The 11,577-nt window shown below is 41.7% G+C and overlaps 1 protein-coding gene across 2 annotated transcripts; it reads left to right on the forward strand.

The window, feature by feature from the left end:
* Positions 1–3,374: 3,374 nt before the first annotated feature.
* Positions 3,375–11,369, forward strand: RAB33B (RAB33B, member RAS oncogene family). 2 transcript variants are annotated; one of them, XM_068680767.1, is made up of 3 exons: positions 3,375–3,712; positions 8,240–8,461; positions 9,850–11,369. In XM_068680767.1, the coding sequence occupies exons 1-3, from the start codon at positions 3,476–3,478 to the stop codon at positions 9,856–9,858; spliced, it is 468 nt and encodes a 155-aa protein (XP_068536868.1). In that variant the 5' UTR covers positions 3,375–3,475; the 3' UTR covers positions 9,859–11,369. The 2 variants fall into 2 exon arrangements, with proteins under 2 accessions (XP_068536868.1, XP_068536867.1); XM_068680766.1 differs by having other exon boundaries at positions 3,376–3,712; positions 8,240–11,369.
* Positions 11,370–11,577: the final 208 nt, after the last annotated feature.

Consider the following 11,577-nt stretch of genomic DNA (forward strand, 5'->3'; position numbering starts at 1 on the left):
GAAAATGTAAACTCCCTTTTTCCTGTGTCATTGAAAATACGTCTCAACATTTTGGAAAGTGCTGTTACAGCTCGTATTTGGGAAATATTGTAGCCTAGCACATTTTATTCAGGGCTGGTACTCTCTGCTAAAAAAGGGGCTGTGTACTTCACCTCAGGGCAACTGAGTGGTATAGAATAGCCTAAGGTAGAAAAGTACAGTGAAAACATGACATGGAAGTTTCACTGAGGATCAGAGTTGACGATTATTTTGGACACTACCTTGGTGTAGAAATAAAAGACTAGGCTTTACTGATTTTTATTTTTATTTTTTTAATTCAGATATCTCTTGTGCATATGTTGCTCTAAGATTCTTATCCTTCACAGGGAGAAGTTACTACAAAAGATGCACAAATCCCATTCAAATACTCGTGTGAATACTCCCTACACAGAAAGCTGGAAAGGAATTCTACCAAGTACCGGTAACTTTCATTGTTTATTGACTTTTCTCTCTTGTTTGGAGTTCAGTGTCATATGACAATATTTCCTTTTTTTTTTTTTTCTTCCCCAGAAGTAAACAGAGAGAGTGACCTCATTCTGCATGCTCCTGACTTAGCCATAGTGAGATTGTCTGTGTAACAGCTGCATGGATTGATCTAAAAATCCTACAACCTATTAAGTGCATTTGTACACTGCTCCTACGTAGTTGCTCCAAAATAACTGGAGAACTCTATAATGTTGTGATATACTTGAAGTTAAAATGGTGCTTTAAACACAATGGATTTTCTACTTTACGGCTGTAGGTAGAGCATTTTAAATCAGAGGATCATCTTTAAAACAAGTTTTAAGGCCAGTTTTAATTCACAAGTGAAGTGTGTCAGCAATATTTGTTCTCACATGAAGGAAGGTAGCCTTTAAGTAGAATAGACTTGATTCAGTTTCTGTTTGCGAAATCCCTCACTGTGGATCAGCAGAAGTTGTGAGAGTGTAAAAACAGGCTCTTCTCCCCCGGGTCTTGTATCCTTCCCTTAAGCTTCCTCTTCCCACAGCGAGCAGACTAGCTATATTTTTGATCCAGCCAAGCTAGGACAGTCTTAAAATTTTCATCCTAAAACAACACAGTATAGGTTTTGCAGGATTTTACGTACCCAAACCTCAGCAGGCCACTAAGGCAGCTGTTTACATGAATCCCTTCGTGTGTAATCTATTTTCCCACTGCTCAAAATATAGCTGATAGAAACACAACTTGTCGTCCTGCTGAGCGACTGCCAGTGGGACTAAATGATGCGTACTGAAGGAAAAGGTTTGACCTGTAATGTTAATGGATGTGTACCGTGCTCAGGGCACTGCTTGAAACTATGAACTCTGCGCATCTGTCCGGCTAAAAGTGACTGACCTTTCCACCTCCATCTCACCTACAACTGAGGGGTTGGTGGCATCCAACCACCATGCACAGAACAGGCTGTGGCCACTGTCCCCTTTGTGTTGAGAACCACCCCAAAGCTCCTGCTTTGGAGGGACTGTTCTCCAAGAGAAAGGAGTAATGTGTGGGATGGGTGAAGTCACCTGATGTTAAATCTGGGACGATTTGCAAAGGCTGATCAGGAAGTCTTATGACTGGGGTAATAGGGAAGTTTAAAAAGGACAGCTAAAACGCCCACATGTACTCATGTGGACTTCTCAAAGGGACACTGCTGCAAGAACATCAAGAATGCCACCAAGGAACCTTAAGTAAATGAGACGCTTCATTAACTCTGTTCAGGATTTTATTTTCTCCCCTGAAATAATCATGCACTCATTTAAATAAAGAGTACTTGTACCCAGAAACCTTGAGCAAAATCTCTCTCCAGGCCTCTCAGTGCCCCAACTTTCACAGGTCCCCAAAAATGGAGCCTCCCAGCCAGAAGTGCTGTCAGCACCAGGATTCAGGGGCCCCACTGAGGCCCAGCAGGAGATTTTAGGAACTAAGCTGTTGGAAGGAGCCTCCCTAATGTCCAAACTGGACGCCTGTGAAGTCTGCAGTACAGAGTAAGGTCAAAAGTTCTGTATCTGTGAAGCCTGTGGGCAGCTTTCAGAAGCCAGATTTCAGCAGTTCTCAGAAGCATCCCCGTGCAGGCAGTGCTGCCTGTTGTGTGGCTGACAAAACAGAAGTTTGGGTTATAAACTCAGAGGGTCGTTAACAATATTTAGAGGCAAAGTCACAGGCAGGGCGCTGGGGGTGTCTGCAAAATTAGAGCACAAAAATCTCTTAACTAAGGATGCCTTCAGCCACTAGGTGGTGTATGGATTCTGCCAGTGACAGAGTCTTAGCTATTGAAGTAAATGATGTTTGAAAGCCGTTTGAGAGCTCAGATCTAATTATAGCTCAATTTGGCGTAACCCAGATCAAACTTGGTTAAACGAGCTGCTGGCAGACCCTGCCGAGCAGCTGTTTAAAATCTCCTTTTAGCGTGCTAGCCAGAGCCCGGATCAGAGCATCTCCCACCAGAATTAGGAACCCTCTGCTCTGTAGCCGTTAGGCTGTGGAGGCACCCTTACTGCTGCTCCCTTCCCTCAGTCATTTTACATTCTTGCTGCAAGATGGAGCAACTAGTGTTGGAGGGTCATGGGAATGCAAGCGTGGCACAGTCTCCTCATCTTCCACAAGTCGTAATTTTCCACCAGAAGTACTCCTCTTTTTTTTGGTGGAATGAATGGTTTGGCAGAATAAACGAAGGCACCTTATCCTAGGGGAGTGCTGCAGGGCTGAGGCACCTCTCAACTGCTTTGTGTTGGGGTGGTCCACAGGAATAACAAGGACTCCCCGCAGGGCTGATGCCGACTGACGCAGGGTTTTGATGCACTCTGGGTTGTTTTATACCACGCTGAGCTGGGCACTGACACTCATCTGCCTCAGCTACCCCTTTACTCGCCTTCCTCTTGACTATTTCAGGTACCTTAAAGGAGGCTGTAGCGAGGTGGGGGTTGGCCTGTTCTCCCACGTGCCTGGTGACAGGACGAGGGGGAATGGGCTGAAGTTGCGCCAGGGGTGTTTTAGGTTGGATGTTAGGAAGAACTTCTTTACTGAGAGGGTTGTGAGGCATTGGAATGGAAGTGGTGGAGTGGTGGAGTCACCATCCCTGAAGTCTTTAAAAGACGTTTAGATGTAGAGCTTAGGGATATGGTTTAGTGGGGACTGATAGCGTTAGGTCAGAGGTTGGACTCGATGATCTTGAGGTCTCTTCCAACCTAGAAATTCTGTGATTCTGTGACTCTGTGATTCTATTTCGCGTACGACCCCTGCCGCCACCCCCTCCCCGCCCGCCGCCTCAGGCAGCGCCGCGCCCCCCACCGGCCGCCGCTCAGCGCCGGGCTCTCGCGAGAGGCGTGGCGGTGACGTGGCGGGGCGCAGCCGCTCGCTGCCGACCGGCGGCGGCCGTTCCCGGGCGGCGGGCGGGGCGGTTGGCGGCGGTTGGAGGCGTTGAGGGGAAGGGAGGGGAGGGGGGGACGCGGCGGCGATGATGGCGGCGGCGGCCGAGCTGGAGTCGTCGCTGGAGCTGAGCCTGCCGGGCAGCGGCAGCCTGCCCCCGGCGCGCTCCCGCATCTTCAAGATCATCGTCATCGGCGACTCCAACGTGGGCAAGACGTGCCTCACCTACCGCTTCTGCGCCGGCCGCTTCCCGCAGCGCACCGAGGCCACCATCGGCGTGGACTTCCGCGAGCGGGCCGTCACCATCGACGGCGAGCGCATCAAGGTAGCAGCGCAAAGATGCGGTGGCTCTGCTGAAAATAGTCGGTGGCATCCCACCGAGGAGCCGAACAGCAGTGAGCTGCCGTGTGGCAGCTGGGCTTTGTAGGGTGCTGGTGGTTTGCTGCATGCGGTGCGGGGCTGGACGGTGACAGGCCGGGTGCTTGGCTCACGTTTCGTGGGTGTTCTGCTCTGATTACAGGGTTAGCCAAAGTTTTTTTGTACAAATCCAAATGCAGTGAAAATCTGGGAGGGGAGATGAATGCTCTTTCACCTTCTTTGCACTTTAAAACATATTTTAAAAGTATATGAAACGTACCTAGCTTGCCAGAGGGATGCGTAAGCACTACTTGTGATCCTAGCAGCTATTTGCAGATGGAACCACTGGTTGCTTACCAGCGCAGCTTGGCTGCTGGCAGTAACATCTCTTAAGCAAAATTCCCTTCTGTACGTTACTTTGCTTCTGTGATCAAAGTTTAGCAGATGCGTGGAAAAAAGGAGCAGCAGTAGTGATGGAATTGTACTTCTGCATATGTTGTCACCAGGCTTTGGAATTACAGCTGACAGGCAGCTGAAAGCTATAGTTCTGCCTTGGTTACTCACTGCTTACAGATGTTGGAGAGGGGGAGGCTATCCATTTGTCCCCCACACTTGCCATTTCTTCCATTTGTCCATTTGCCTGTCTTCCCCATTTTTTTTAACCCTATGTCGTTTTCAATTAAAAAAGAAGTACCAGTAAGAGTCTGTTACTCTTTGCCCTTATAAAACCATTGAATAACACTTCTTTGGCTTCTAGCTGATATTCTGCACTCTCTGCTCTGTTGCTATCCAGAGCATAAGGGAACCTCATGAGGGACACCTTCCTGTCAGCACTATCTTCTTGCCTGGCATTTTTACCACCTTTGGACTGTGCCCACAATTCTGCAGGGAATTAAAATAAATAAATAAATAAAATGATTCACAGCTCCAAGATGCTTCACATTGGTTATTGTGCCATTTTGTTACATAGGTTGTGGGAGGTGGTTTTGCAGTGTTCTTGAGGAGAAGATGCTTTTCGGACTCCTGGTTTCCCTGGAAGTTTACTTTTAGCTTTAAAATAAATAAACTTCATCATTACGGCCAGGGCTGTAACTGTTGGGAGGATGCCACATGTCATTGAGCACACACCAATTTTTATTCTTTGCCACCTCTTCTTGCTCGTCTTTGCCTTTCTTTCTCATAGCATCTCCCCAGCAATGCCTGTTGAACCAGGAAAGAGAGGAGGTGAGATGAGCCGAATGGCTGCTGTTCTGGTTGTGCCCTGAAGGGCCAGGCCCTCAGAGCAGGGGAATTTTTCCTGGTGTTTTGAAAGAGAGTATTAATTGGTTTCTTCTCATTCCCTCTTCTCCCTTCCCCCAGCCAGCTGGATGGTCATTCTTGTGCTGCTACAGTACAGAGAGCGTTTCCCTTGCAGCTGGAAAAACGCTGTGTCATTGGCAGTAATACAAGCACAGTTCTTCTTGCCGGGGGTCTCCCACACAGTTTTTTAGAATTCAAGGCATAGGGACGAGTGTATTCCTGTGTAGGTTATACAGTAGGCTCACAGCTTTGTTTGAAACGGCAATGCCTAGATGTGAGGAATAGAATAAAATTTTCAACACTGCATTCTAGATTTCCCTCTGCCTAAAATGACCTACACACTGAAAATCGAAGAAAACAATGATGTCACTCTTTACTGACCTACATTAAAAGAGCAAAGGATGCAGATGAAATTCAAAGAAGAAAGTCCAAACATCGTGTTCTGCTCTTTTGAGCTGTTGGCAATTTTTTTCCATCTTTTAAAGGAGGCATAGTTTATCATTTTGTTTTTATTGTTGTGTTTTTACCAGCATTTGTGTTTTACCAGCAGTTGTGTTTTTACCAGCATTTATAAGCCATGCACGCTAAGGGAGTCCTTGCGCAGAAAACAATCTTTCTTGGATCCACAAAAAGGAGTCAGAAGGTGGGAGGTGGTAGCTGGGTTGATGTATTTAAGTACCATTTGTCTTTCCTAGGGAGTGTGACAAAGTGGTTCTGTCCTCAGTTTTTATTAGTTGAATTAAGCTGTTAAACCAGATTTTCAAAGCCCATGTTTTAAAGGGCTGTTATAATAAGTGTGCCTCCTTGATGATGGATGGTATTTAAATAATCATGAAACAATAATCTTAATGTTAATTCATCAGTGCACATCTCTAAAAGTGATCCTTCCCAGTGTTTTTCAGTAGAGCAAATATTTTTTTTTGGGGGGGAGAGGGTGTCAGAAATGGGATGGTCTGCTCAAGTTCACCTGGTGAAAGGAACAAAGAAACTTCTGAAGTGTAAAACCTTCAGTGTTGGGAAAGTATTATTTGAGATGACACGTTTCAAGTTTGAAAGCTGCATGGAAATAACATTTAGGAGGAGGTGTTGCTTCAGCTTAACTTGAAAGATATGTAAAGCTTTAATTTAATTTCCTCTTCTCTACCCAAGGCTGACAATAAGCTTGAGGATCTGTGCTTGACCGAAGCGTGACTGACTTCTGCTCTCTGAGTGAGGTGGGGAGAGAAGCATAACCTCAGAGTCTGCAGCTGCTTCTGAAAACAAACTGCCTCTTTACATTAGATTGGATATAATGTTCTGGGAGATTGTATAGAGTGATTCCTCACCTTTTTGTTGTCTGACTATAAGCAACAACTCAGCCTGTGATTTTTTTTTTTCTTTAATTTGTCATAGCCCAAATTAATGATTTTTTTTTTCCCCCCATGAATCTCCTGACTTTATAATATTCTTGTAGTGCATAGTACTAGAATTATCTCTCATTTGGGTAGGTGAATGAGTCTTACCCATAGGTGTAAATATAGGTGCCCGTATTTAGTCTAGTTCTGTAGGCTGCCTTTACATCTCTAGGCTGCCACAGAGATGCAGTCAGCTGTGTTCAGAGCACAACAGAGTTGGCAAAAAGGAGATATTTGCTCTAGGATGATGTAACTTGCAGATGACTACCACTGTCTTCAGTCAGAGGCGAGGGTGCCTTGCCTTGCTTTTCTTCATAATCTTAATGACGCTTTTAGAAGCGGTACATGGATCTTATAAGTCAGAAGCTGCAAATAACTGGACTAGACTACAGAGTCCAAGCTGTTCTATCATTTTCATGTAAAGTTACTGTTCCCCTGATCAAACCAGTAACTACCATTTCCACTAGTTCTGGTCTGAGGTTTTTCTTGAGCTTGGGTGACCAGAGTTGAACATAATATTGCAGAAAAAGTCACACCATCCTGAAATATCACTTACTATTTTTCCTTCACACTAGTGATTCATAACATCCTGTGATTGACTCGTGTATATGGATCATCATCCATTTTAGTCGTTTCCAAACGGATGAATCCTGCACTTGCAGGAGAAGTCTTCATCATTAGTCTGCGTTATCAAGGCTTTGCATCTCTTCCTGTTCAATTTCACCCTATTCCTACTATTCCAGATTATTTTTCTATATGGTACTGTAACTCACCTGTCTGTCAGGGATACATCTTAGCTTCTTGCCATTAGCAGGTTTCTCTAGCACCTTGTTTCCATTTTTTATGTCAAAGTCAGTAGTAAAAACTGTAAAGAAATCAACTTTCAAGACACTTAGAATTTCTGACTAAGTTTTTACTGAAACATCTGGATCAAAGGTATGCAGAACTGTGTGCACAGGAGTTTTCATCAAGGGAAAATATTGGCCGTACCTTTCTGTGGTGGTTTTAGGAATAGATCTCAGTAGTGTTTGAGAGCATTTCACTTATTAATGGTTTTTGTCTGTAACACTGACTGAATAGGTTTTGAACAAATATGAGTTCAGTCTGTTTAGGATAGAATAGCGCATACTTGGAAATAACAATATCATGATAAACAGAAGTTTTGTGCTTTTTTTTTTTCTTATGCATGGTTTATGCTACAAAGCACAGTATGGTCCTAGCTTATGTATTAAATAAGTTTGAAATTCATAGGAGAGTTTAATTCTAATAGGCTACAGAAACAGACTTCTTTGTCCTGTTTATTTTGTTTTCGTTGTTCGCGCATGATTTGATTTATTCCTACTTCTCATGAGTCTACCACAATACACAATTAACTTCATGATAAGAACAACGCTTTGGGGAAGATGACATTATTTTTGGCAATAAAAAATCATGTCAGCTGAGAGTTATGCTGTGAAGTATTGTGTTTTGTCAAAGAAAAGCATAACTGACAAGATTTCAGTATTTGTTTTTGTAAAAATCTTACAAAATACCTGCTTCAATAAACCTTCAGAAATTTGTACTTGTGTTCAAGCTGCATCTTAATTTCTTTGTAGCTTCAGTTGTGAGCAGGCAGGTTTGGAAGCAACAATTTCTGAAATTGCATAAAAGCAATAATTTTTTCAGCACAAACTTTTCAGTATGATTAATTCTGAAGAGCGTTTTCCTGTAATTTCGTGACTTTCCTAGCTACGGATAATAGGTGTTATTTTCTAGCAAAAGTAATAAAACATTTTTTTCTCTTGTTCTCCTTCCGTTTTCAGATCCAGCTATGGGATACAGCAGGCCAGGAGCGCTTCAGAAAGAGCATGGTGCAGCACTATTACAGGAACGTACACGCTGTCGTGTTTGTGTATGATATGACAAACATTGCCAGTTTTCACAGTCTGCCATCATGGATAGAAGAATGCAAACAACACCTCCTTGCCAACGATATACCACGGATTCTTGTTGGAAATAAATGTGACCTGAGAAGTGCTATTCAGGTACCTACGGACTTGGCCCAGAAGTTTGCTGATACTCACAGTATGCCGTTATTTGAAACCTCTGCCAAAAACCCCAATGACAATGACCATGTGGAGGCCATATTTATGACGCTGGCTCACAAGCTTAAAAGTCACAAGCCATTAATGCTTAGTCAACCCCCAGATCGCGATCAAATACATATAAAGCCTGAACCAAAACCTGCCATGACCTGCTGGTGTTAAATCTCGCTATTTATTAGCTCTCACCTTGTCTTGTTTGCAAATGCTCCAAAATTATGATCTTGACACAGATCCAGGGTTTGGTAGCAATTATAGGAAATCTTTTTGGCACTTTACTGTGTTTTTTTTTTTGTTGTTTTGGTTTTTGTTTGTTTTTTTTTTTCTTGTGTAGATGTGCCCGTCTCATTTTCTTGCACTTTGTAGTCGTACTTTCTGAATTACTGAAGTTTCACTATAAATATACAGGAATGTAAACTTTCAAGTGAAGTATTGACAAAGCAATTCTTCTTGAGCTCTTGCTGCCTGAGATCGTTTTTGTCACTTGTGGTAAAGCTATATATAGTAAGACAGTTTACTAACACTTCTGGTTGCTACTTGCATTGGAATAATGTAGGAGGAAAAGTGTTTTGGGACAGCCGGATAGCCTGATTTTTTCAGGTCAGTGAGTGGGGAGATGGGGAGATTTTTAATGTCTGAAGGAATATTTGATGACTGCTAGCAAGCTGATAAGCAAATACCTACTTATTTAAAAAATAAACAAGCAACAGGACTGTCAGATAAAGTCTGGGCTTCAGTGTAAGTGCAAACTGCTGGCTTTCATGGCATGTCATTCCATTGTAAACTTTGTCTGTTTCTTCATGGCAGTGGTAAGAGAATCGACAAACTTGTCCCTACCTCTAGACGATTAACTGATAACTTAAAAGTCCATTAATTTTTCATAATTAACGTGTAAGACTAAACTATGCATTCCTTCATACAAAAAGTCCTTTAGCACAGGATATGGGGGAAAATCTGGGACTAGAACTACCCACAGCCTCTCTGGCCTTACCAAAACTTCAATATTCAGTGAGGACTGACTTCTAAGGATGCTGTGTTTGAGTTGTGTCCCAGTGTAACTGAAAACACTTAAGAAACTAAGAAATGGAGTGAGGTTGCCAGAAGTGTAACGGTTTGAAAAGATACATGTTTCAGAGGATGCTAGTGTTGATGCTTTTCAACTGTCTTGAGAAAAACACCATTTGACAAACCAACTTGATAACATTTTAAGGATGAAAATGCTTAGGACAGAATGTTACTTCTCATGCCCGTTTTGATGTACAAAGTTGTGCCTTATTTATTGAAAATGTCAAGGCCACCATAGTCTAATAATCTGTATTGTTCTGTGCTAGAATATGTGAAGGCTTCTGTGCAAAGGAACTACCAGCTTCCGTAACTGAAGGTCGATTTGCTTGCATAATGGTAAGACAGTATCATCCATTTAAAGAGTAGGGAATATGGGTTTTACTTTAAATACGTATCAATGCAAAATAAATTAGATTCTGAAATACAGAGAAAGTCTGCCAAATCTGTTACAGATTTTTGGCTCATGTCATGGCTGTAAGTTGGGCATCCGTGGCATTACTAATGTGAGTTAGTAATTGCTCTTCTAGACCCATTTTCTTCTGTGTTCTCATAATTGCAGCCGTTTCATTCAGTTCTTTTCTGTGAAGGTCAAGTTTCATAGCAAAAATGGTGCTAGGTTGCACACAGCTACATAATGTGAAGTGTAATCCATAGAATTCAGTCTGTGACTTTGTATGCCACGATCAAACAATATTTTCTGACTTAATTTTTAAAGGAATTTAAGTAAAAACGAAGATTTTTGATTTGCAGTGTACTGGAAACTAAATATAAGCCCCAGTTTAGAAGTCACCATCCTAATGATTATTAGAAACAAAATACTGAAGCAAGCTAACTTTTGAACTATTAAAATTACTAAGGTCTAAATCCTATTGCAAGTGTTTTATAGATAAAGGGAAAAATGCATTGACTTTTTTTTTCTTCACACTTAGAAATAGCATTAAATTTGGCCTAATATGTTTAGGATGCTTAAAAATAATCTAAACAAAATATAATATTTTTTCCATATAAAGCTGCTACAACTATGACAGTAATTTTGTTTATGCAACAGTTGTTAAAGGGAATTTTTGTATTCACTCTTAACCTTTTATGACTAGAATTTTGATTTACAGTCCTTTCAGAAACAATCAGCTTTTTAACATGAGTTTCCTTAATATTTTTCTTTTTTTTTAGAAAAGGATTGATCTTACACTTATGTGTATAATATTATAAATAAACATGGTTTACAGTCCTCTTGGACAATTTATTTTTCACTCACATTCTTACTCATTTTTCTCAAAAGTATCAATCTTAACTATTTGTATAGTACTAAGTATGTCAGCAAACTTTTTTTTTTTTCTAATAAAAAACAGAATGAAGAATTCCAAAGTCAGTCAGTCAGTCGGGTTGGGAGCTGAGGTAAGGAAATTATGTAGGTACAGTGTTAATGTTAAATTTGATATCAGACATCTGCAAATCTGTTAAGCTTTGAGTTATTCGCAACCTGTAAATAAGAGCCCTCATGTCATTAAAATTGTGTAAAGAAAATGTTTTAACTATGTAATCTTGTCTTCAGCGCATAGCATGTTTTAACGGTTCTGCCATAAAGGTAATGTGGTCATTGATTCAGGATTCAGTGTGCTTCCTGGCTTTCAGTAGTAATGTTCTGCCCACAGAATCGATGTCAAAAGTACCGACTACTTTGTATACATATTTTCACCTTACCAAATTGTAAAGTTGGGTTATTTTGTATGTGTTGGGGAGGGTAAGACACAATCCCAGAAACCTAATAAACTGGCTTTGCCACAAACTGTTATCACTTCTTTTCAGTAATTGTTCTAGGAATTATGATACCAATTCTTACAGTAAAATCCACAATAAACTGTGATAAGCAAGGGAGGTAAAAGGGTTCTTATTTTTTTGTATGTGTGGCTAACAATTTTTGTGAAAGACTGTCACAGTACTTGGACTACTGTCACTCCTCTCTTGCAAGGTCTCAAGAGTTGTTTCGGAGCATC

This window comes from Anas acuta, chromosome 4 (genome assembly GCF_963932015.1).
Source record: "Anas acuta chromosome 4, bAnaAcu1.1, whole genome shotgun sequence".
Taxonomy (NCBI): domain Eukaryota; kingdom Metazoa; phylum Chordata; class Aves; order Anseriformes; family Anatidae; genus Anas; species Anas acuta.

What these genes read in the sequence shown, in the direction of transcription:
- RAB33B (XM_068680766.1), top strand. Translation starts at nt 3,476, where the DNA reads ATGATGGCGGCGGCGGCCGAGCTGGAGTCGTCGCTGGAGCTGAGCCTG. An exon ending in TCGACGGCGAGCGCATCAAG is followed by an intron (nt 3,713 to 8,239) that starts GTAGCAGCGCAA and finishes TTCCGTTTTCAG; the next exon opens with ATCCAGCTATGGGATACAGC.